The 20,582-nt window shown below is 44.9% G+C and overlaps 1 protein-coding gene across 4 annotated transcripts; it reads right to left on the bottom strand.

Annotated features, from left to right (window-relative positions):
* Positions 1 to 1,299: 1,299 nt before the first annotated feature.
* On the bottom strand, positions 1,300 to 20,582 carry LPAR3 (lysophosphatidic acid receptor 3). Of its 4 annotated transcripts, none has more exons than XM_063165790.1 (4): positions 20,542 to 20,582; positions 14,118 to 14,575; positions 10,887 to 11,644; positions 1,300 to 4,517 (listed from the first exon to the last, which is right to left on the bottom strand). In XM_063165790.1, exons 3-4 carry the CDS (start codon positions 11,620 to 11,622, stop codon positions 4,168 to 4,170), a joined length of 1,086 nt encoding a protein of 361 aa, XP_063021860.1. In that variant the 5' UTR covers positions 11,623 to 11,644; positions 14,118 to 14,575; positions 20,542 to 20,582; the 3' UTR covers positions 1,300 to 4,167. The 4 variants fall into 4 exon arrangements, with proteins under 4 accessions (XP_063021860.1, XP_063021858.1, XP_063021861.1 ...); XM_063165788.1 differs by lacking the exon at positions 20,542 to 20,582 and adding an exon at positions 20,516 to 20,534; XM_063165791.1 differs by lacking the exon at positions 20,542 to 20,582 and adding an exon at positions 20,486 to 20,499.

Below are 20,582 nucleotides of genomic sequence, written 5' to 3'. Positions count from 1 at the left end.
TGGGAGAGCAAATCACAGAGGACAGACCATACATCTTTGCCTGGGAAAAGCCATGGAGCGTTTCTTCCTGAACCCTATGATCAACTGGAAAAGCAACTTTGGTTTGGGAGCAGCTGGAGAGAGAAGAGGAGAATATCACAAAGGTTTTCAAACCATAATTGCTATGAAAATGTTGTCTTAGAAGGATCTGCTTGCTGCTTCCTGCAATACAGCAGCTCTCAAAAGCAGAAAGACCTCCAGCACCACCAGGAACATGCAGAATCTCATAACTCTCTGACCTAATGGTAACTCTTCCCTTTCCTTCCACTGCCTCCCATGAACCAATGTCCTGGGGATTCTGTGAGTGCTCACCCTAAAGCCCTCCCCAGCAGAATGTGCTTATACAAATAGGAGCAGGCATATGCCAAGTCAACTGACACGGATATTTGGGGATATTAGTGGAAAAGGGAACAAAGGAGCCCTGCAGAACTTGCCTTCATCAACTGCCCTACGTTCTTTTAATTATTTTTTTTTCCTACTCAAGCATAAATAGTGCTTTAATGGTTTCCTTGAGACAAACTATTCTGACAAATGTTTATGGAGTTAATAAGGAATTCCCTACTCTGTGAGTAGGTAGTTGTTTAGACAGTTTGATACTGGAAACATTACACAGCCTGTGCTGTAGCAGTTCATAGGAAAGTTTGATGCAACATCAGTTTCCTTTTCCACTCATGTCACATTGCAATTTATAGCAGTAGACCATGAATGTAGCAGCTCCAAGGAAAGCATTCTGCAGCAACAAAGGGCATGTCACTGCAAATAGTACCATTCTCCAAGTACCAGTTTGCAGGCTTTGGGATTTTTTTTCTCTTTAATTACACAACAGAAAGGATAAGAGACCTCAAACCCTCCTACTTACTTGCAGCTGAATGATTGGTAACACCTCTCAGACCTTAACCCAGATGAGGAGTCCACTGGATGAAGTGCTGTAAAAAAAACCTAAGTCCTTTACCTTCACAGAAGTCACCTTTTCCTGCTTACCTGGAAACATCAGCCACAGGTAGTTATTTTGCATCCTAAATCCCAAGCTCTGCAGGAGAGACCTAATGTTTTTTCCCCTGCTGCAGATGCTCAAGATCTTCATCTAAGCTCTGTTCAGGGCCTGATTCAATCAAGCAATACACTGGCCAGTACTGCTAGTAAATAGGAAAATTTTATTAACACAACCCCCACCCCCACCTGGACCCACAGTAACATGAAACAACATTTCCCCATCATTGCTCCATCACCATTCAAACAGGAGGCAAAACAAGGCTTGCATTTTGAAGTACCATTTTATTTTCTATTAGGTTTGCGTACAGAGCCTCAGCCTAGCTCAGACCAACTGTGCACTGCAGTAGCTGTAGGGGTGTAGGGACAGGGGTGCCTTGGCAAGGCCACCTGGGCTGGCTTTGCAGGGCAAGGTTTCCCTAGAGGCATGGGGAGGGAAACAGGGGTGGCTTTGGTGAGAGGACACCAGAAATTCCCTGTGTCTGCCAGACCCAATGCCAGCTGGCTCCAAGACAGACCCACCCTGTCCAAAGCTGAGTCCATCAGCAACAGTGGCAGCAGATCTGGGATAACTTAATAAGATGGATGGAAAAAACCTGTGCAACTGCAGCTGAAGTGGAGAGTGAGAATTTGTGAGAGAAACAACTGTGCCAACACCAAGGTGGGCAGGAGGCACCCCAGGCACCAGAGCTGAGCTTCTCCTGCAGCCCATGGAGGCCCATGGTGAGCAAAGATCTACCTGCAGCCTGTGGAGGATCTCATGCAGGAGAAGGGAATGCCCAAAGGAGGCTGTGAGCACGTGGAAAGGCCATGCTGGAGCAGGTTTGCTGGCTAGTGACTCCATGGGGACCCATCCTCTTGGAGAAATTTGAGGAGAACTGTCTCCTGTGGGAGGGACCCCATAAAGGAGAGGGAAAGGGTTTGAGGAAACCTCACCATGAGGAGGAAGGAGTGGCAACAACTGATGAACCAACCCATTCTCTGTCCCCCTGCACCACTGTGGAATGGAGATAGAGAAAATCAGGAGTAAAGCTAAGCCCAAGAAAAACAGAGGATGGGAGGAAAGTATTAAGATCTGGGTTTATTTCCCATTATCCTACCCTGATGTGATTGTTAATAACTTAATTTTTCTCCAAGTCAAGTCTATAATTGGTGATCAATCTCTCCCTGTCCTTATCTTGAGCCTTTTGTTTTATTTTCTCTCCCCTGTCCAGCTGAGGAGAGGAGTGATGGAGCAGCTTTGGTAGGCACCTGGTCTCCAGCCAGGCTCAGCCCACCACACCACTGCCTCTAAAAGCACCACTTTACATGCTTTTCAGAACACCAGAGCAGTGAAGTAGTATTTGCACAAAAAATTGCATTATAATAGCAAAAAACTGTGTAAACATTTTTAGCGTTGCTCAAATACAGCATCTACCTTGAATACTGGGCACATCCCTACCAGATGGGATGGGATGAGCATGTTGTGGGAGAGCTCTCTGAACAGGGCCTTACTGTGCTTGCAAGATATGCTAAGGGTTGCTGTGAGGTCCCCCAGTGCATTCTGCAAACCCCCTGCTCAGCCTTTGAGCCAAGGGCTGGCTCTGTTTTGACCAACACAGTCCAGATATCCATGTGCAAGTGGCACCCAAGGAAGGATTTGTCCCAACCACAGCTGACCTTTATCTTCCAGCTTCATAAAGTATATCCTTGCTGTTGGCTCTTCATGTTGTTCACTGATAATTCCAAGTGGCCAAAACTTCCAAAACTTTTCAAAGTGACCTCTGGTTGTGGTAACCTGCCTTGATACTAGGGATCAGACTTTCCCTAGAAGACAACACAGGAAACTCCTCTTGAAGTTAAAATGGCAACAGGGAGTTCACTGCTGTTGAAACCAAGCAGCATGAACCAGCCTTTCAGAGTGCTGAGAAATTACAATCCAGTTCTTAATTTGCAAGTTTAAATAGAAGTTTACCATAGAGCTCTGTATGCTGGATCCTCTGTTACAGCATAGTCCATGAGTCAAACTCCAGCTGTCTGGGCTGTGGCTGCATCAGCACTAGATTTGGTCAGTCACAATGCTGAAAGCCCTCCATGGCTCGCTGCTTCGTGGCCCCTTCCCCAAGTACCTGTTCCAGTAAGATCTGCTTGCAAACCAGAGGTTAAATGTGGTCCAGACAAGGCCTGACAATCAATGCATACTGTACTATGGTAGGGGCTTACATTGATTTCAGGCTTTTTCTGCCTGTAAATTAATTTCTATTTTAATTTAAACTTCCCTTCAAAGTTCCCTTGTAAACCAGAGCTTTGGATCTCATTTCTCTCAGCAGCACAGCAGGTAAAGAGGAGCGAGCACACCCATTTGATGTTGTCTAGGGAAGTAAAAAATGAGCACAATGAGCACAGCCTCGCTGCCTTTCTGTCAATCCACCCTCCATGCCTGCCTGCACAACAGCAGCAGAGAGTGCACTGTCTTTGCCTGCAGCACTCACCCCTCTGTGGAAGAATAATGGCTTTTGTGCTTTCTGTACTCTCAGATCCTGGCAGTCCATGGTCAGACACTCACACACACTGACACCTGCTCTGGCTCTCCCATCACAGCCAGGTTTCTGGCATAGCTTTAATAAACTATCAAACTACCAATTTTGAAAGCAAGATAAGGAGGAGGAAGAGAAGAGGTAAGCATGAACTTTTTCATGAAATTCACAAACCAAGAAAACAGGTCCCAATTCTGTCCAACCAAGCTGGCAATCCTCCTCAAGATGCACAGAAACTACTCAAAGCATAAATACTCAATGAATGCCAAACCTGCACAGTCAGGCAAGTTTCTTCTCTCTGTAGGAGCTTAAGGAAGGTCTCCTTACATTGCTTACACTTTGTTTCCATGCACAAGATGTCTCTGAGAGGTATTTATTCCATTCACATGAAAAAACAATTTCATGTACTTGAAAGACAAAAAGGATGGCAGTACAGAAAGTTTTCTTCATTACAAAGTGTTTTTCCATCAGGCAATTATTTATAAGAACTTTTGTTAACACTGGAGTTGAGGCTCTGGAACAAAGTGGATATATTGTTTACTAGCTTTGCCAGTCGATCTCCTCTTACAAAACCTCTCCCTTCCCCCTCTCCTTTTCCAGCCAAGTCAGTCCCTTGCATAGCTCAGGAGTTTCCTTTGTCACCAAGATCTCCTTTTCCACAAATTGTCCCTTGAATAATGCCATCTTCAATGTAGTGGCCCGAGATATCCGTGCTCCTGCAGAGAACTGTCGAGGGGATCCGGGACGAGCGTCTGTCCTGGCTCCTGTCCTCAGAGGAGCAGCAAATCATCCTTTTCATGGTAGCCCACATCTCATCATCTTTGTATGAATAAATTATTGGATTCATGACAGAGTTCAACAGGGCCAGGAGAAGAAACCACCTTTTAACATGCTGAATCCCACAGTCAGTACAGTTCAGCCCATCAAGCAACAAGACGACCAGGCCAGGGGTCCAGCAGACAACAAAGGCACCTAGAAATATAGGAGACAATAAAAAGAAAACCAAATCTGACTTCAAACTTCTAGGGTTGGTTTTGGAATGTTTAATATCTTACAAGATTATTGATTTTGTCAAAATTCTACACAAAAATGAGAAAAGCAGGCGAGGACAAAATTCTAATGACAGTAGCAAGATTATGTCTGCTACAGCGTCTCTGAGCAGGAGGCAGGGCAGCTCTCAGAAGACTGCAGGGAGCAAGAATCTGAGCTGCTGACAGCATCAACTCAAACACACATGGGAAAAGGTCATCACAACAATGATTTATCCATGCTGATAAATAAACAAGAGCTCTGGAGCATTTAAAAGCAGAGAACTGACACTGGAACACATTTCCTCTGTTCATCTCTTTCATGTACTGGAGGAGAAGATATCAAGTGGTTCACTTCCACCACTGCCATAATATGATCTAAAGAGACAAGCCACCCCACAGCTGACTCTGCAGTGCCAATTAATAAGACAGGTATCGCATAATTTCCACATGTCCTGGCAGGGAAACCCACAGCTAGTGTAGGATGTGTCTCTCCCTACAATACACCAGCACCGTGGGCTCCCCTGTCAGAGCTGAGCCCACCTCCTGCCTCTGCTCCCTTCCAGGCTCTGCATGCTCAGACACAGTAATTCAGCTGCAGGAAAAAAAATTAGCTACACAGGAAAAGAGAGGAGGAACAAACAGATGAATTGGTGAAGGTGAAGTGAAGGGAAATGAAGGGGTGGGAAAAAAAACCAAAAGCAAAACAGAAAAAGTATGAGGAAGTAAGTGCTTAGTGGTGGGGGAAGAGAAAACTCTGAGAGGCAAAGAAAAAAAATTAAAGGGGGAATGAGGTAGATATTGGACTGAACACAGCACAAAGAAAGCATTGAAACAACAGCTTAGAAGGCAGTTCAATATTGCATTTGCACCTTCCCGTGTTCCTGCACACCCACACCATGAATGAGGGTGAGCAGGGGTAACATTGCTAGCAAATGCAGCCTCAGGCACCCGCTGGAGAGGGGCCCTGCCCTGCCCCATCTGCCCCTTGGTCTCCCCCTGCACTGCACCCCGTGATCCCTTGCCCAAGCCCAGGGAAGGAGTGGCCACATGCATGATAATACTAACTTAGCACAAGCCACAATTGCTGTCTGACATTCAGAAATAGAAAATTACAACTCTGCCCAGCAGTCACAGTTTGAACAATGTACCAAGGAAATTCCAACCACTTATCACAGCAGAGTTTCCCCATTTTGGAGCTTAGAAAACAAAAAAAAATTCAACAAATAATAGCATCTACATGCCTAAAAGCTCTCTGGGGATGTGGATATCTGTTCAACAATTTTGGTAGAACAAGCAAGTCCACCTCATCCTTTCAAAGCTGGATATTCCCATCTCCAAGCTGTGGAAGGCAGCAGAGGGAGGGAGCCTGGCAGTGCCCAGGAGCAGCCAGGCACCCACCAGCAGTGCTGCACACACTGGCTGGGGTCAGCAGCACTGAGACTGCTCCCCATTGAGGACTGGGGTGGGCAATGCCCATGTGACAGGCAGGCCATAATGGTATGCTAAGGGGATTTGTGGATTTAGCAAGCACTAGGGTTGCTGAAAAATGTATCAGACAAGGTATTGTGGATCTTGCTGCAACCTTTTGCTCCTGGACTGCAGACAAAATCCAGCTGATTTACTCTGTTCTAGGCAGTGCTGAACAGAAAGGCAAGAGACCACTTTGTTCAGAAACTGAATTTTCTCCTCTGCTGTACCAAGATTTTTGTGATGCTAAGTGCTAATTTCATGGTGTTAGTTTTGAGATACTGGTTAACATCAGTAACATTCCTCCATTGCCCACTGGCATTGGGAGCTGCATGCTGCTACCACAACACTTGTTTTCCCTGGTCAGTCTCTGTCCTACACACTGGTTTGGCTCCTGCATGCTGAGTAAGCAGTTGAGAGCAGCTCTCTCTTATCATCTACAATGGACAAAACACTGCACAGAATGGCTGTCCTGGGGTTCACCAGCAAATCCCATCAGCTTTAACAAGTTCTGTAACCCAACCAACCACCCAGACAATACTGTGCCTGGTTAAGTGTCTCAGCAAGTGTTCAGACACAGAAGTTTCACTAACAAGGGTCGCTGGTAAAGCTGCCAATCCACCAGCTCCATGCAGAAACTGAGATGGTAACAAACCTTCCTTAAGAACAGACACTGAAAGCATTTTGACCATTGTACCATAAAGAGGGCAAGGTGCAACCACACTTGTATGGAAGCCAGCAGGAGAGGAAAGAGACCCCAAAAGGCGCATTTAACAAAAGACACAGAAATCTGTCCTTTAAACAGAACCCAAAACTGCAGGCAAGAGTGGTCACAAACTCATAGGATGTATTCCTGTCTATCTAAACAAGTAAACCCTAAAAGGTTTCAAAAGTAAGGGAAGATAAAAGACACCTTCAGGCATGTCTCCACACATTTCCCACAACCAAAAACAACGACAGGGCAATGCAGTGTCCAAGTTACTGGATAATGCTTTCTTGGGGTTGCTTTGACTCCATCAAAAACACATTTTGCTCTTAGCACCGCTTAGAGATGAAAGTGAGGCACGTCTCAGACTCGCAGCCTTGCTCAGATTTTTTTATTTTTACCACCAAGCTTTCAGAGGGAGCCATGGTTAAGCATAAAAATATACCTTAGTCTCAGCCCTTCAGCAATTTTCTTGTTTGCAGAATATTTATCCCATAGGAGCTCCCCTCCCTGACAAAGTGACACACTCTAAAAATAATTTGACTTGTGGGACTCATTAAAATTCACAAAAGTGACATGAAATACAGCCTGACTGCCACATAGATTGGAACAACTCCAAGTCTCTTCACCAAAGAGAGAGATCACCATGCCTCAAGGTTAGTTTGAGGATTTTCCATTAGATTTAACCATGGAATTTCTTGTATATTACATCATCTCTGTTTAAAAATTAATTCCTGTGGATCCAGAAGCACTACTGATGCTTCAACAGCATCATTTCATAAACTCCTGCAGATCAAGGCTGTCCCTGAGCATGCCAAAACTGAGATTAAAAAAAAAGTGCAGTAGGTTCCAGATGACAATGCCACATGTGTGACCAAGTTAAAACAGCAAGTTACCAATTAAACTATAAATTCACTGAAACTGAAAATCATCCCCTCCAAAGCTGCTATTTCAGCAGGAATCTCACTGCCGGTTCAGAGGAGCTACCACATACACAACCACCTGAAAATCCCACACCCACACACCTGCAGCCTCTCCTCTTCAGAGCTGCAGCCACAGCCTGAGCTGGGATTGTGCCACAAGGTCAGCCCAGGAGGATTTTAGCCCCTTTTTCCTGGTTCCACATCTTCCAGTTTCACCTAGATAACACCCTGTGTTTCAGCATGCCAAGGGGAAAGCCTCACTCCCATGCCATGATGGACTATTTCAGGGGTCCTGGCAGGAACATGCAGGTGACAGAGACCTGGCTCCCAGCCTCTGAAAGGGACCCTCCAAGCCTAAGGGATGGTGCAAAAACCCACCACGAGCTGTGGTCATCAGGAATCCATGAAATGACACTAAAATCTCAATTCCCCCAGGTCTCAGCTGTAGGGCCACAGGAGGGGAGCACCCAGGGAGGACAGGGATGTTTGGCTGCAGGGGCAGCCAGCACAGCCCAGCCCTCCCAAGGAGGGAGCAGTAGGAAGCTGGCAGGAGCAGCAGTACCCAGCACACCCAGCCTGCTTCCACACAGCAGCACAGCAGAGGGATTTGGTCCTGAATCTCCCATGAAAGCAATAGAGCCATGCGGTAACAAGAAATTGGGGATTATTATGCATTATCCAGCACAGCATCTTGGATTGGGCTTTTAGTTAAGACAGTGTCAGGTGTGTACTCCAAAGCATTTTCAGATATTTCAGAAAAAAGCATTTAAAATAACTGCTTTGGGCAAAACCCACGAGCTGCATATAGCTCCAGGCTCTTGCATCAGTGGTTATGAGCAGAATTTTGGAAGAATAACATTTGGTGATTCCTGGTAATTGGAAAGTCCAGAAAACAAGCCATTTGGCTTTTAATGCATTTTGCACACAGTGCTTGAATGATTTGGCCAGGAGAGCACATTTCAAACTGTTCAAAAAAAAAAGTTCTCATTTTTGGAAATAAATGGCTATAAAATGCCACTCAGAGTCAAAATTTTGAGAACTGATATGAAGGAACATGCCAAGATACATTTCCTCTGACCATGAGCTTGCAGTAGACTGTACACCCAGCAACACCAGCACTAACTTAACTTCTTTGGAAGCAGGCTCTGTTTCAGTTTTGTTTCTGACTGACAAAGTACATATACAAAATTAGGATCTCTAAAGCAGCATGCAGGCTAAGTAAAATTTGCCTAGTCCAGCACACAATAGCATTAAATGTTCTGCCTGAATTGTAGTTCAATTTCATGGCTGAAAAGCCATATGCTGTGAGATAGAGGAAGATAATGCTGAACTTCTGATCAACCCATAGTCCTAAGGCCCCACTCCCTAGGAAAAGAAAAACCAAGTTCAAAATGAGATTTTAAGGGGTTTGTTTCCACATAGCAGCACAGAGAACACTGAAGGCTTGCCCAGGCTGAAGGACCTTGAGGGATGAGGGAATGGCAGCCACCACCCCTGTCCCTCCAGCTCCCACACTGGCTGCAGGGTGCAGTCCTGCTTCAACAGAAATGCTCAGAAAACTGCTTTTTAAAAGTGCTCTGGTTTCTGTCTCTTTCCAGTGGAGCAGTTAACTATGGTCTACTCATCCCTATGCATTAGGGCAGGATCATATTTGGAGCAATTCAGAGTTTTCCTGCAGGGATTTTCTCCTTCCAGATGGATGGTTTAGGTTTCACTGCACGGGAGCTTAGGTGGGACAAAAGATTAAATCTTGGCTCCTGCAAGTCAAGGGCAGAGGGACAGGAACAATCACCAAATTGACTCTCAAAAAAGAACAGTTGGGGGATGATTTAGAAGGAAAAGTCTTTGGCAGTGAACAAGCCAACTCCGGAAGACACAGAAGAATAAGTGAGAACCTTGTACATACTTTCTTTTACAAGGTCAGGCAATGTGAAGTTTAATGGATTTCAGCTGCTGAAGCTCTTTAAGAGATCATTTGGTAGACAAAGGTGTTAAGCAGCACAGCAATATTATTTCAGAAATAAACCAATAAAATCAGATACCAAATGGTTCAAAGAGCCTCCAAAAACTGCAAGGGAAATAAAATGTCCTCAACTTGAACTTCTTACCCTGGCAAGTCCTACCTCCATGAAAAATTACACTTTTCTCCCAGAGCTCTCTAATACTACCATGCTGCAGTATGACACACCAGGTACACATGACCTTTCCCAAAAGTTCCAGCTCTGCTGCACTGGCTCATCCAACCTCAGAACAGCTGTCAGAGCAGTAAAGCCATATTTGTGGGTTAGAGTCCACCAGCACCTGAGCAAACGTCTCGGCGTATCCCCAGCTCCACCTGGAGCCCTGCTGACATGATATTTGGTTTCCAGGACACATCTTGTTCAGATTCAAGTCATTCTGGAGAAAATTTACTGCCACAGCTGGTATTTGTTCCAAGGATCAGTCACCTGATCCTTTCATCTCTAATTTAATGTGCACTACATCACAATTCCCTGATGAAGTGATCTGAGCTGCTCAAGTATCAACAGTGCCTTTAGGCTAGAACCCAGGGCAAATGTCATGCTATGATTTAGAGATCTAAGGCTAGACTGTACCATCATTATCTAAAAGTACGTTGCACCATGCAATATCCACAGAATGAAGGTGCATCCTTCCCTTGAAAAGTAAACCTCTGTCAAAGTCACAGACCCACCAGACATTCTCTCCCTTCCCCAGGGAAGGTGCATTTCCAGGGGGAAGAAGTTTCTACGCCCAGGAAACAGCCAAGAGGAAGATGTGCAAACTATCAACATCCAACATTAGCGCTCATGGCCTTCTGCAAATACTAAAAAGTATTACTTTGAAAATGTTCTACTAAGTAATCATAAACCATCATATGCCTTTCTCTATAGTGATTTTGTATCTTCCCACTTAAAAAAAGCAAAAAAAAAAAAAAAATCAGCCAAAAAAAAAACCTTTACCTTCAAAATTTGTGTTTTGAGTCCTCTGTCTCAAGTTCCTGCACAGTGCAACAGCTCTACAAGTGTCTAAAGTAAACAGAAGCCTAAATGCCTCCAGCACTTAAAAGTTCAGTGATGTTTCTTTGTGTTAGGAGGGCTGAGCAATTTTTGTGGAGTTTTTTGTTGGTTTGTTTCAAATAATAACTAAATCAAACCAACACAAAGCAATTCACTGGCACTGCCAGACTTGCCCAGCATGGTTTGTGGTCTCTTACCTAAGACAGTCATGACAGTCTTCATCAGCTTCACTGGGGTTCTCCTCCGGCTGATGGACCCGCTGGTGTGTGAGGACAAGACGTTGGTTTTCCTCTGGACATACATGTAGATTCTTATGTAAACCACCACCATAATGAAGAAGACAACCAGGTTTAAGACACTCCAGAACACCAGGTAGCTTCTGCTGTAAATGGGTGCCAGGGACGAGCAGACAGTAATGTCACAGAGGCAGTTCCAGCCCAGGGTCGGAACGGCGCCCATGAAAATGGCAATGGCCCAGATGGATATGATGAGGAAGGTGACTCTCTTCTTGGTGAGGTTGCTGTGGATCTTCATGCGCATGATGGACATGTGGCGCTCCACGGCGATGACCAGCAGGTTCACCAGGGACGCCGTCAGGCTGGTGTCCAGCAGACCCTGGCGCAGGAACCAGCGGTTCACCGTCAGCGTCTTCGACACCGGGCCCGTGTTGAACATCAAGAACACGTAGGCGATTCCAGCAAAAAAGTCTGCAGCTGCTAGGTTGGCCAGAAGATAGTAAAAGGGAAAGTGAAACCTCTTGTTCTTCACCACAGCTGCTATGACCAAGGAATTTGAGATAAAAATGAAGAGGCAGAAGAAGGTGCCAAAGCACAGAACGCCGATGAGCTGCGGCCCTCTCCACTCATCCGCCGTGTCCGCCTTTGTCCTGTTGTAGAAAAAGTCCATGCGCTTGTCATAGTAGCATTCGTTCATCCTGGATTAAAGGCCCTGCATCCTAGGGAGGGTGGGAGGGGAAAGGCGGGAAGATTGTTAATCAGCTAATAGTCCTTGCTTCAACCACCATACCTTCCTTTTTGGGGACAAGGGGTTGTGACAGGGACATGAGAGGGTCCTTGACACGGGATGCCTGAAGTAAAAATTCAAGCTGTACAGGGTGGATACAGAAGATACTCTGGAGGACCACAGTGCATGCTTGGCTGACTAAGGAATTTTAAAAGATTTTCCTACTTAAAAAATTCCAGCACAGTTCTTTGCACAAGCAATCATACTGTACAAGCAACAAAGTAGAAGTTTAAAAAATTACTTTCTGGAGGTCATGGAGAAAATCTGAGCAACAGCCAAGCCATTTTTGCTGTGAAATCCCATGTTTGAGCCACAGCCCCATCATTATTTCCATTTCTCAGTGTAGCCAGTTGGGATAGGGAAGCATAAATCATAACCCTTCTACTCTACTGACTAATTAATAAAAGACCCATTGCAGAAAAATATGTATTCAATTATATATTAATAAATGTAAAAAGGTATGTACATAAGATACTACAGGCATATATATTCTGAGTGCATATCTATTATTTACTACTAGAGAACTTCAGTAAATGTGCTGAAAAGAGAAAAATATTTTCTAGATCTTTGACTAGTCTAAAGCCAGGAATTATTTTACTGGGCTCTCAAGCACCACACAGCCCAGTTATCTTTAAAACCAAAATCCAGTTCCCTACACAACCACAGGTTAAAGCCAGCCCCAGGAGCAGCAGTAGTGCTGGGGTTTACTTCTCATACCCACTCAGCACTATTTTGGACACAGGGCTATTAAACCTGATGATGGAGAGGGAGTCCAAGTTCCAGCTTACATCACACTTGTGCTGCTCTGGTGAGGTCAATGTCAGCTGCTTTGGCAACGTCCCTGCCTTTTTTATGAACCAAACTGAACCTGCACTAATTCACACAGGACATCTGACAGCAATCACTCATGGCTGCTGGAACCCATGCAGGGTCTCATAGCTCAGAAGGGAGAGTTTGTGTCTGACCATCACCATCCCTCACATTCACTGTCAGTTTCTGAAGAAAGGTTTTAACAGTTCATTAAGAGATATTGTATAGTTTTAGCAAAACCCAGGAACACAGCCATGGCACAAAATGCTAGCTATTATACAGAGTGGCACCAACAAAAAACCTAGATGAGGTGGTTACAGGCAGAAAGATTTTAAAAGCATAGGCCTGCTACCTCTGCAGCTAAAATTGTTAACAGATAAACATCAGGTTCACTTAGCCTATTATTACCCTGTGGTTATTTTACAGTTAAATCTCATGTCCCCAGGGACTGGGTAGAAAATTAAACAATCCCCAGCAGGCTGGTTGATGCACCACTGTTATATTAAAGGCTCCTTCCAAGCTTTGAACTAAACTGGTCCATCATTTGTCGTTTACATTATGCTACCTGTGTTATTTCATGCAATATTTACAGTAATATTAAATCAAATGACACTATTCCATAATGAATATTTTCAGGAAATTTATCTTTTTTTAATATTCCATTTTTCTAAACTAGCTCCTTAGCCTTTTTTCCTTGATTTTTCTTAATTCTCACCTAGTAGTCAACATGAAAGCAGGCCACTTGACATTGTTGTCCATTTTATTACCCTCAAGAACCTGGCCAGCCACTTTTTTTAACAAAGACTATTACTTAAAGCATCAAATTTAAACACATAGTCAGAACTAAGAACAGCTACTTAAGGACAAGAAGTGGAAGGAAACAAGTAAATCATCCCTTGTGCTGAAATATTACAGAGCATCCATCTAAAAATAAAAAAGCCTCAGCAATGCAGATCCACTGCAATGAGTCAACAGGAACTCAACGCCCACTGCTCCCTGTTCAGGGAACAAGGGGGAGTTGGGCAGTCAGCACATTCCCCATTCTCACCTGGGAGCTACTCAAAAATCAAATCCACTCTGTAAGGGACCACAAGTCCCTGAGGAGCTGCAGACAACAGCTACTGGAGTAGCCCAGTGCTGGGAACCCTGCCAGCAGAGAAGCCTCTGCTCTAACACATCAAGGCACCAAAGGACTTACTGAGCTTGACATTAAGCTTTTACAGAGCAGCCCAAATGCCTGCAAATAGAAGCAGCATTTTGGGCAAGAATGGCAGGGAAAAGAAAAAAAAAATCCCAAAAAGCCAAAACTGTGAAAATTATAGGGAAGGTTTTCTGAACATGTTGTATCTTACTGTGTAATCATCTCAACAGATGAATCCCTTGCTTGCAGTGACAGGAGTATAAAGAAATCTACAGATGCTTTCTGCATCTCATCTGTTTAAAAGCTTAAAGAAATCCAAAATATCAGCTATGAATTTATTCTAAATACTTCAGCTTAATGAGGTCCCATCCTTATTTGAAGTAGTAACCAAAGAAAAAGACGCATTCACACATCCATAATTCTCCACTGAAATAATTACACTACAAACACTTACTGTCACACAGCAGAGCTCAAACGACAAATGATTTTGAAAGAGATGTCTTGAGGTATTGAGGTGAGATGAGAAGAAGCAGAAAAGCATCCAGCTGAGGTCTCAGAGTCACAGGGCAGACTCTGGAGATTTCCAAATGGAAGCTGCACCAAAGCAGAAGCTGAACTGGAGCAAGTTCACATCCCAGTCCTTCGAAGTGGAGATGCAGCACGTGGATGTTTGCACCAGCCTGGGTGCAAAAAGCACTTACACACCAAGGCCTTGCAGACAGTGCAAGGTTTTCTTCACACCTTCATCTGAAGCCCTCCCAGCAGAATGAGCCTGGTACAGCTGGGACAGAGCTATGCAGCTGGATCCTCAGTGGTCCTGCCCCAGTCCACAGCAGGCACAGGGATGGGATATTCCATAGTTCCTGGCATATGACACGTCCTGGCAGGGCTTTCTTCTCCAGGTCTTCTCTTCTGCAGTCAGATCAGAGATGTTTACCTTAATCAGGGCAGGTTTAAACTTAAGAAGAAAAAAATAACCCTTAAATATAACCCTTTATTTAAAATAATCCTAAAATATTACATATTTCATATCTGTTTATTAAGTACACAAGAATTTGAGTGTTCAGGCAAAATACTGTTCAGTTTGTAAAAAAACAGCTAAACTTGTCAGGCCAGACTTAAAAAGGCAGGAGAGTCATCCAGAGTTTGCAGCAGAGAGCTCTCCTGTTGTGCTACTCACTTAAAGAAGAATTGCCTTATTTTGATTTGAAATTGGCTCTCCCAAGTTTGAGAGTTCTTGGGTTTTTATGAGAAAGGACAGCAGATAATCTCTATTCACCTGTTCTACACCACTTGGTGTTTCCTATCCCCTCATGCAGATCTCCAGCAGTTGTCCCATACTGCATATTCTGCAGGGGAGTTGAGCTAGCAGCTTGCTCTTTTACTTGCAGGCAAATACATCAAAACTTGTCAAGTGCCAAAAACATACCCTTGTCTAAAAGGTTCTTTCTCTCATTTCAACTTATTTAATTACCTCATTTCAACCAATAGTAGCCACAAAGACCACAAACTGATGGACTATGTACTGCATTTTCCAATACCGCTCTTGAGTAAACATTCAAGCTTTTTCTCTTTTTTGAGAGGGAAAAATCCTCTGTTCCAAAAATCTCAAAGGATTTGGCATTTTAGCTAAACTGTTTTCAAACTTAAAAGCACACTTCAAGAATTCTTCCCAATATATAACATCTTGAGCATTATTTGTCTTAATGACAGATGTATATATTTTAATTGCTTATAAATTCCTCTATGACAGTATAACTCCTACCAAGTCAGGATATGTTCTTCACTGTTCTTTAAATAAAAGTCAAGAATTTGCATGATTGTGTATGAATATATTACACTAGCTACCTGAATAAAGAGTTAGTGAAATAAAACAACACCTAAATTATGTTTTTGACAAAAGGTTTGGCTAGTTGCAAGCTAGCATGCTTTAATGGTTGTTATTCAATTGGAATCTTGTTTGCTTCAATAAATTCACTGAAAATATGTATATTTATAATGAGATTTAATATCAGCTGTTTAAGTCAAGGATTTTGCTGATTGAAACTGTGATTAAAATTAGCTTTAAGTAATTTTGATTAAAAATTAAATCTCGCCTGTAAATCAGCTCTAAGTTGAGCTCCTCATTATTAATGCAGACATTTCTGAAGGAAAAAAACAAATAGTATTTTAATGATAAAGTCATTATAAAATTTAGCCTGCAAGCCATAATGTAATTCAAGGCACACTCCCATGGTTTTCTTCCCTGTCCATTAAAAACCAAGATGTTTCAATACATTGGCTACAACTTAATTGAAGGGCTGGCGTCAGTTTGGGGGATTTTGATGGCTTCTGCCCTGTTTCTGCATAAATGCAAGAGGGAGGGAGCAGACAGAAAGTCACAGTGAGAGGGTTCAAGCCAGCTTTGGTGATGGACTGAAAGGTCCTGAGAGCAAAACGGAGCCTACAAAGAGCACAAAAGTGGTTTAGCCCTTTAGCAGGGCAGCAAGCCATCCCAGAGGAGAGGGAGGGTGTGCACCCAGGCAGAACTGCAGCCTGGCTCACTGAGCTGGCACAGCAATTGCTGTGCAGAATTTCAGGGTAGCTCAACAGCCAAAGGAGCCACAGGGGAGCAGGAGAGATCCCAGAGGGAGCACAGCCCTGTGAGGGCAGCTCTGTGAGATGGCAGAGCAGAGAGCTCAGCCTGCCAAGCAGGCAGCCTGCCAGCCCTGCCCGAGCACTGGGCCTCCTGGCTCCCCTTCTCCATCAGCACACACCAGGCATCAAATACACATCTCTGAGAGACTTTGAAACTTATCACAAAAGTTGCTCTGAGTTTATCACAATGACTGATCACAGGCACAGGTGGCACACTGTGAAATACTCTGTGCACATTCAGACTGTCACTGCAGAGAAACATCAGCAGCAATTGCCTACTTGCACACATTCCTTCAGCTGTTTAAATCTACCCTTCAAGCAGCAGATGGCTCTTGCAGAGCCCCACAAAAGGAGTGTCTGGAGGTTTGCAGCCAGGGCTCCCCAGAGCACACGTTTGCCTGCCCTCACCCTGTGCCACAGGCAGACACAGACACCCTCTGTCCTGCCCTCTTCTTTTGGATGAACCCCCCCTGATGCTTTTGTTTTTCTCACTACTGAAAAGCCCTCGCTCACCTCGTTCCCCAGAGGAAGGCAGGTGCTGGGCAGCCACAGCAGCAGCACCAGCTCACAATGGGAATTGGTTCCTTGTTCCCCTCCACACCCTGCTACATGTATGGCCAGGGAGGAAAACACAACCCAATGATTGCACAGTAACCCAAGAAACCCATCCAGGTTACCTCAGCTTAGAAAGAAATACCAGTGCAGAAAAGGGTGTGGAACATAGCAGCAGCCAAAAATGTTAATATGTAACTGTAAGGAAGAGTTTTGTGAGGTAAGTGCTCTGGCTCACTTTTAATTGCCTTTAATAGTTTATTGATATTATAACCAAAATCAATTTAGAGAAACAAACTGAAAGGAAGCACATAAAGAACACAAAATTATTCATACAAATATATCTAAACTAATTTTTTTTTTTTCATCTGGTACTACTAGAGGACGTTATTGAAGCCAACATTCATTTAACAGATCCTACAGAGACAAATTATCTCAGAAATGCAACTGTTTTACATTTTGTTTATTACAAAAATTGTACAGGCACTGCCTGTACTTGAAACAGCATGGTACACAGTACACTTCAAGGACCTGAGAATGTCATTTTTCAAAAACATTTTTTAAATGCAGCTTTACAAATTTAAAAAAAAAAAGTTATTACTAAAAAATCATGAGGTCAAATGAATAAGTTTTTCAACCAGAGAACTTGCTTATAAGTAAGGGAATCTACTTGTGGTTTTGTTTGGCTCTATTTTTTTCTTTAACTGTAGTATCTCCAAGTTCAGATAACTTGCTGAACTCAAACCAATCACTCCCAAGCATTATCCCACTACCTTGGTCTTCAATATCTTTTAGACTAAGGAGAGCAAAGTGCCACATCCATTTTTTCTCCAAGCCTGTTTCACTTACATAATGTTAACTTATGGAAAGTACAGCAGCACTCATATTTCCACCACGGTTCTGGATATTTCCAGTAATAGTCCATTTCTGTGGTGTCATCTTTTGGACTGGGAAGGGAGTGGGGCAGAAGGAATGGAGATTACTCTTTGGCAACTCTTAAGTATCTGTGGTGGAAACACTTAAGGTTTTTATTTACCATACATCCTGCATAAAAGATACCATATAGCATACCAATGCAATATGGTACAAATAGAGAGCCTCAAGAAAAGTATTAAACCTACCAAACTCTCAAGACTAAATATTTAGAGTTGCAGAGAGAGGAAGTAGCACCACCAGCCACGAACCACAGTGCTCTGTACACACAGTCTGATAAGAGGCTTTAAAATCACTGTCACACAAGAGTCATCCTGTGCATGTCAGTGACAGTGCTGTTCCTCTGCAGACTGCTGCAGGCTGACACTGACAGTAGAACTGTGACACAGAGATACAGGGGCACCTCCACATAGGTATTACAAAGCTGAGGCTCCAGCTCCTGAAATCTCTCTAGCACCAAGCTGCTCTAATGCACTAAATTGTCTGAAAGCTCTGATACACTGCAGGAATTTGTAAGGGACAGATAGCAAGTAACTCACTAGTTACCACAAGTTTAGACTTCAGACTTTGGTAATTTAAGACTTTCTGAAATTATGGTTTACTAGATCTATATATGGAGTTCAAACTAAAAACTTTGCTGCAAAGCCTTCATTTAGTCTCCTTTAAGTGTGGTTCTGGAAGGAGCTGGCAGGTCATCCTATAATGCGGAAACAGACACAGCATTTAAAGTATTTAAAAGTCATTCAAACAGCCTATACATTGTGAAACATGCCTAGAAGAAAATACCTGTTCTGCTTCTAAAGTAAGTTTCCCATTTCTGCAGAACTTACAGGTCCTCTCACTGATCACTACCAGCTCCATTTTACCATTCAACAAATCAACTTTCTTTACAAAGCCTACAGAATCCAATAGACACTATTACAGCACAGTCCCAAACAAGTCAATTTAACTGTTTATTTTCAGGACATACTGACGAGGACTTAAATCACACCACTGCTGATTAAAACAAGTCACTTGACTGCATCTGATCTGTGAAGAGATTCAGAGCCTGGGTTCACAAGCAAATGTGTCAGTGGACCTGTTATAAATGGCACACTCCAAGACCTTTTTGCTCAAGACATAGAAGCTGGCCTAATGGCATAATAGTAGAATTCAGGTATGTCAGTCTTTAACACCCAAGATAAATACATTCTCTAGAGCATCAAATCATATACTGCAGAGATTTTATTGCATTATCTGATAGCATAAAGCCTATGCTGTAAGACATTCCTAAAAGGTCAGTGTAGCTCTGGAGGATAAGGACACAGCCAGTCTAACTTGTCTGAAACTTTTACCTAGCATTCTGAAAAAAAAGCTAAATACATCTCTCAGCTTTGCATGGTGGTAAGAGCTGCTGCTTCTTTACTGATTATGCAGATTTGGTTTGTGGGGCTGTTTGATTTGTTTCCTTTTAGTTTAATTTTCAGTACAGAGATAAGCTTAGTGAAATCAGATTTATCACTGTATAACTGGATTTGAGTTATGCTTTCTACTGCACTTTTTGAAGACCTTAAGAGTATGCAAGAAACCACACACACAGAATAGCTTGAAGAACAAAGCTACAGCAACGCAGCTTACCAGTCTGCAACAAGAAACGTCTTTTTCTAAACTCATATCACAGATAGGAGAGCAGACCCAAGTACATGATCTCTGGAAACACAAGGGTACAAAACTGCTTCCTCTCCCTCTCCCCCGGCCCCGACTTTGTTTCCTTAAGGGAAAGAACGTATCCTGCAAAATAACGCACTGTATTTTTTCGGTGTATTGCATGGAATAAGATAACACCGTATTAAAAAACCTCTTAACACGAGACCTTTGCCGGCGCCCGCAGTCCGTCCGAGCTGCCCGCGCCCCAGCAGGGCAGGACCCTGCGCCCAGGGCCGTGCGAGCGGCGTCTCGAATGCTTGGAAACTCACGTGTGTGCTCCTGAACGCGTGTCCGTGTCCGCACACACCGCGGCGTCTGTCCGGGACAGAGAGAGAGCCCCGGCTGTGCCCGCCGGGCTCGGGCTGGCTCCGGACACTGGGCTCTGCCCCGCCGGGCTCGGGCTGGCTCCGGGCTCTGGACTCTGCCCCGCCGGGCTCGGGCTGGCTCCGGGCTCTGGGCTCTGCCCCGCCGGGCTCGGGCTGGCTCCGGGCTCTGCCCCGCCGGGCTCGGGCTGGCTCCGGGCACTGGGCTCTGCCCCGCCGGGCTCGGGCTGGCTCCGGACACTGGGCACTGCCCCGCCGGGCTCGGGCTGGCTCCGGGCTCTGCCCCGCCGGGCTCGGGCTGGCTCCGGACACTGGGCACTGCCCCGCCGGGCTCGGGCTGGCTCCGGGCTCTGCCCCGCCGGGCTCGGGCTGGCTCCGGACACTGGGCACTGCCCCGCCGGGCTCGGGCTGGCTCCGGGCTCTGCCCCGCCGGACTCGGGCTGCGCTCCGGGCTCTGCCCGCTCCGCTCCCCGGCACGGCCCGGGGCTCCGCTACCACCGCAGAGAGTTTTACAGAAGTGAAGAAGTTTTACCAGCCCGACTCGTAGAGCAAAGGCGCATTGCTCGCGGAGCTCGTCCAGCTCGCAGTAACAGCGCTCCTTCCCGCCGCTGCCCCCTCACCGAGCCGCCGCCCCGGCCCCGCGGTCCGGTCGGTGGCAGGGGCTGAGCCTGCCCGCCCCGGCCCCACTCACCCAGCGGCAGCCCCGGCCCCACTCACTCACCGGCAGCCCCGGCCCCACTCACTCACCGGCAGCCCCGGCCCCACTCGCCCAGCGGCAGCCCCGGCCC

Source organism: Melospiza melodia, chromosome 11 (genome assembly GCF_035770615.1).
Source record: "Melospiza melodia melodia isolate bMelMel2 chromosome 11, bMelMel2.pri, whole genome shotgun sequence".
In the NCBI taxonomy this organism is placed as follows: Eukaryota; Metazoa; Chordata; class Aves; order Passeriformes; family Passerellidae; genus Melospiza; species Melospiza melodia.
The sequence above is the reverse complement of the archived record's forward strand: the minus strand, read 5'-3'. Positions and strand labels throughout refer to the sequence as shown.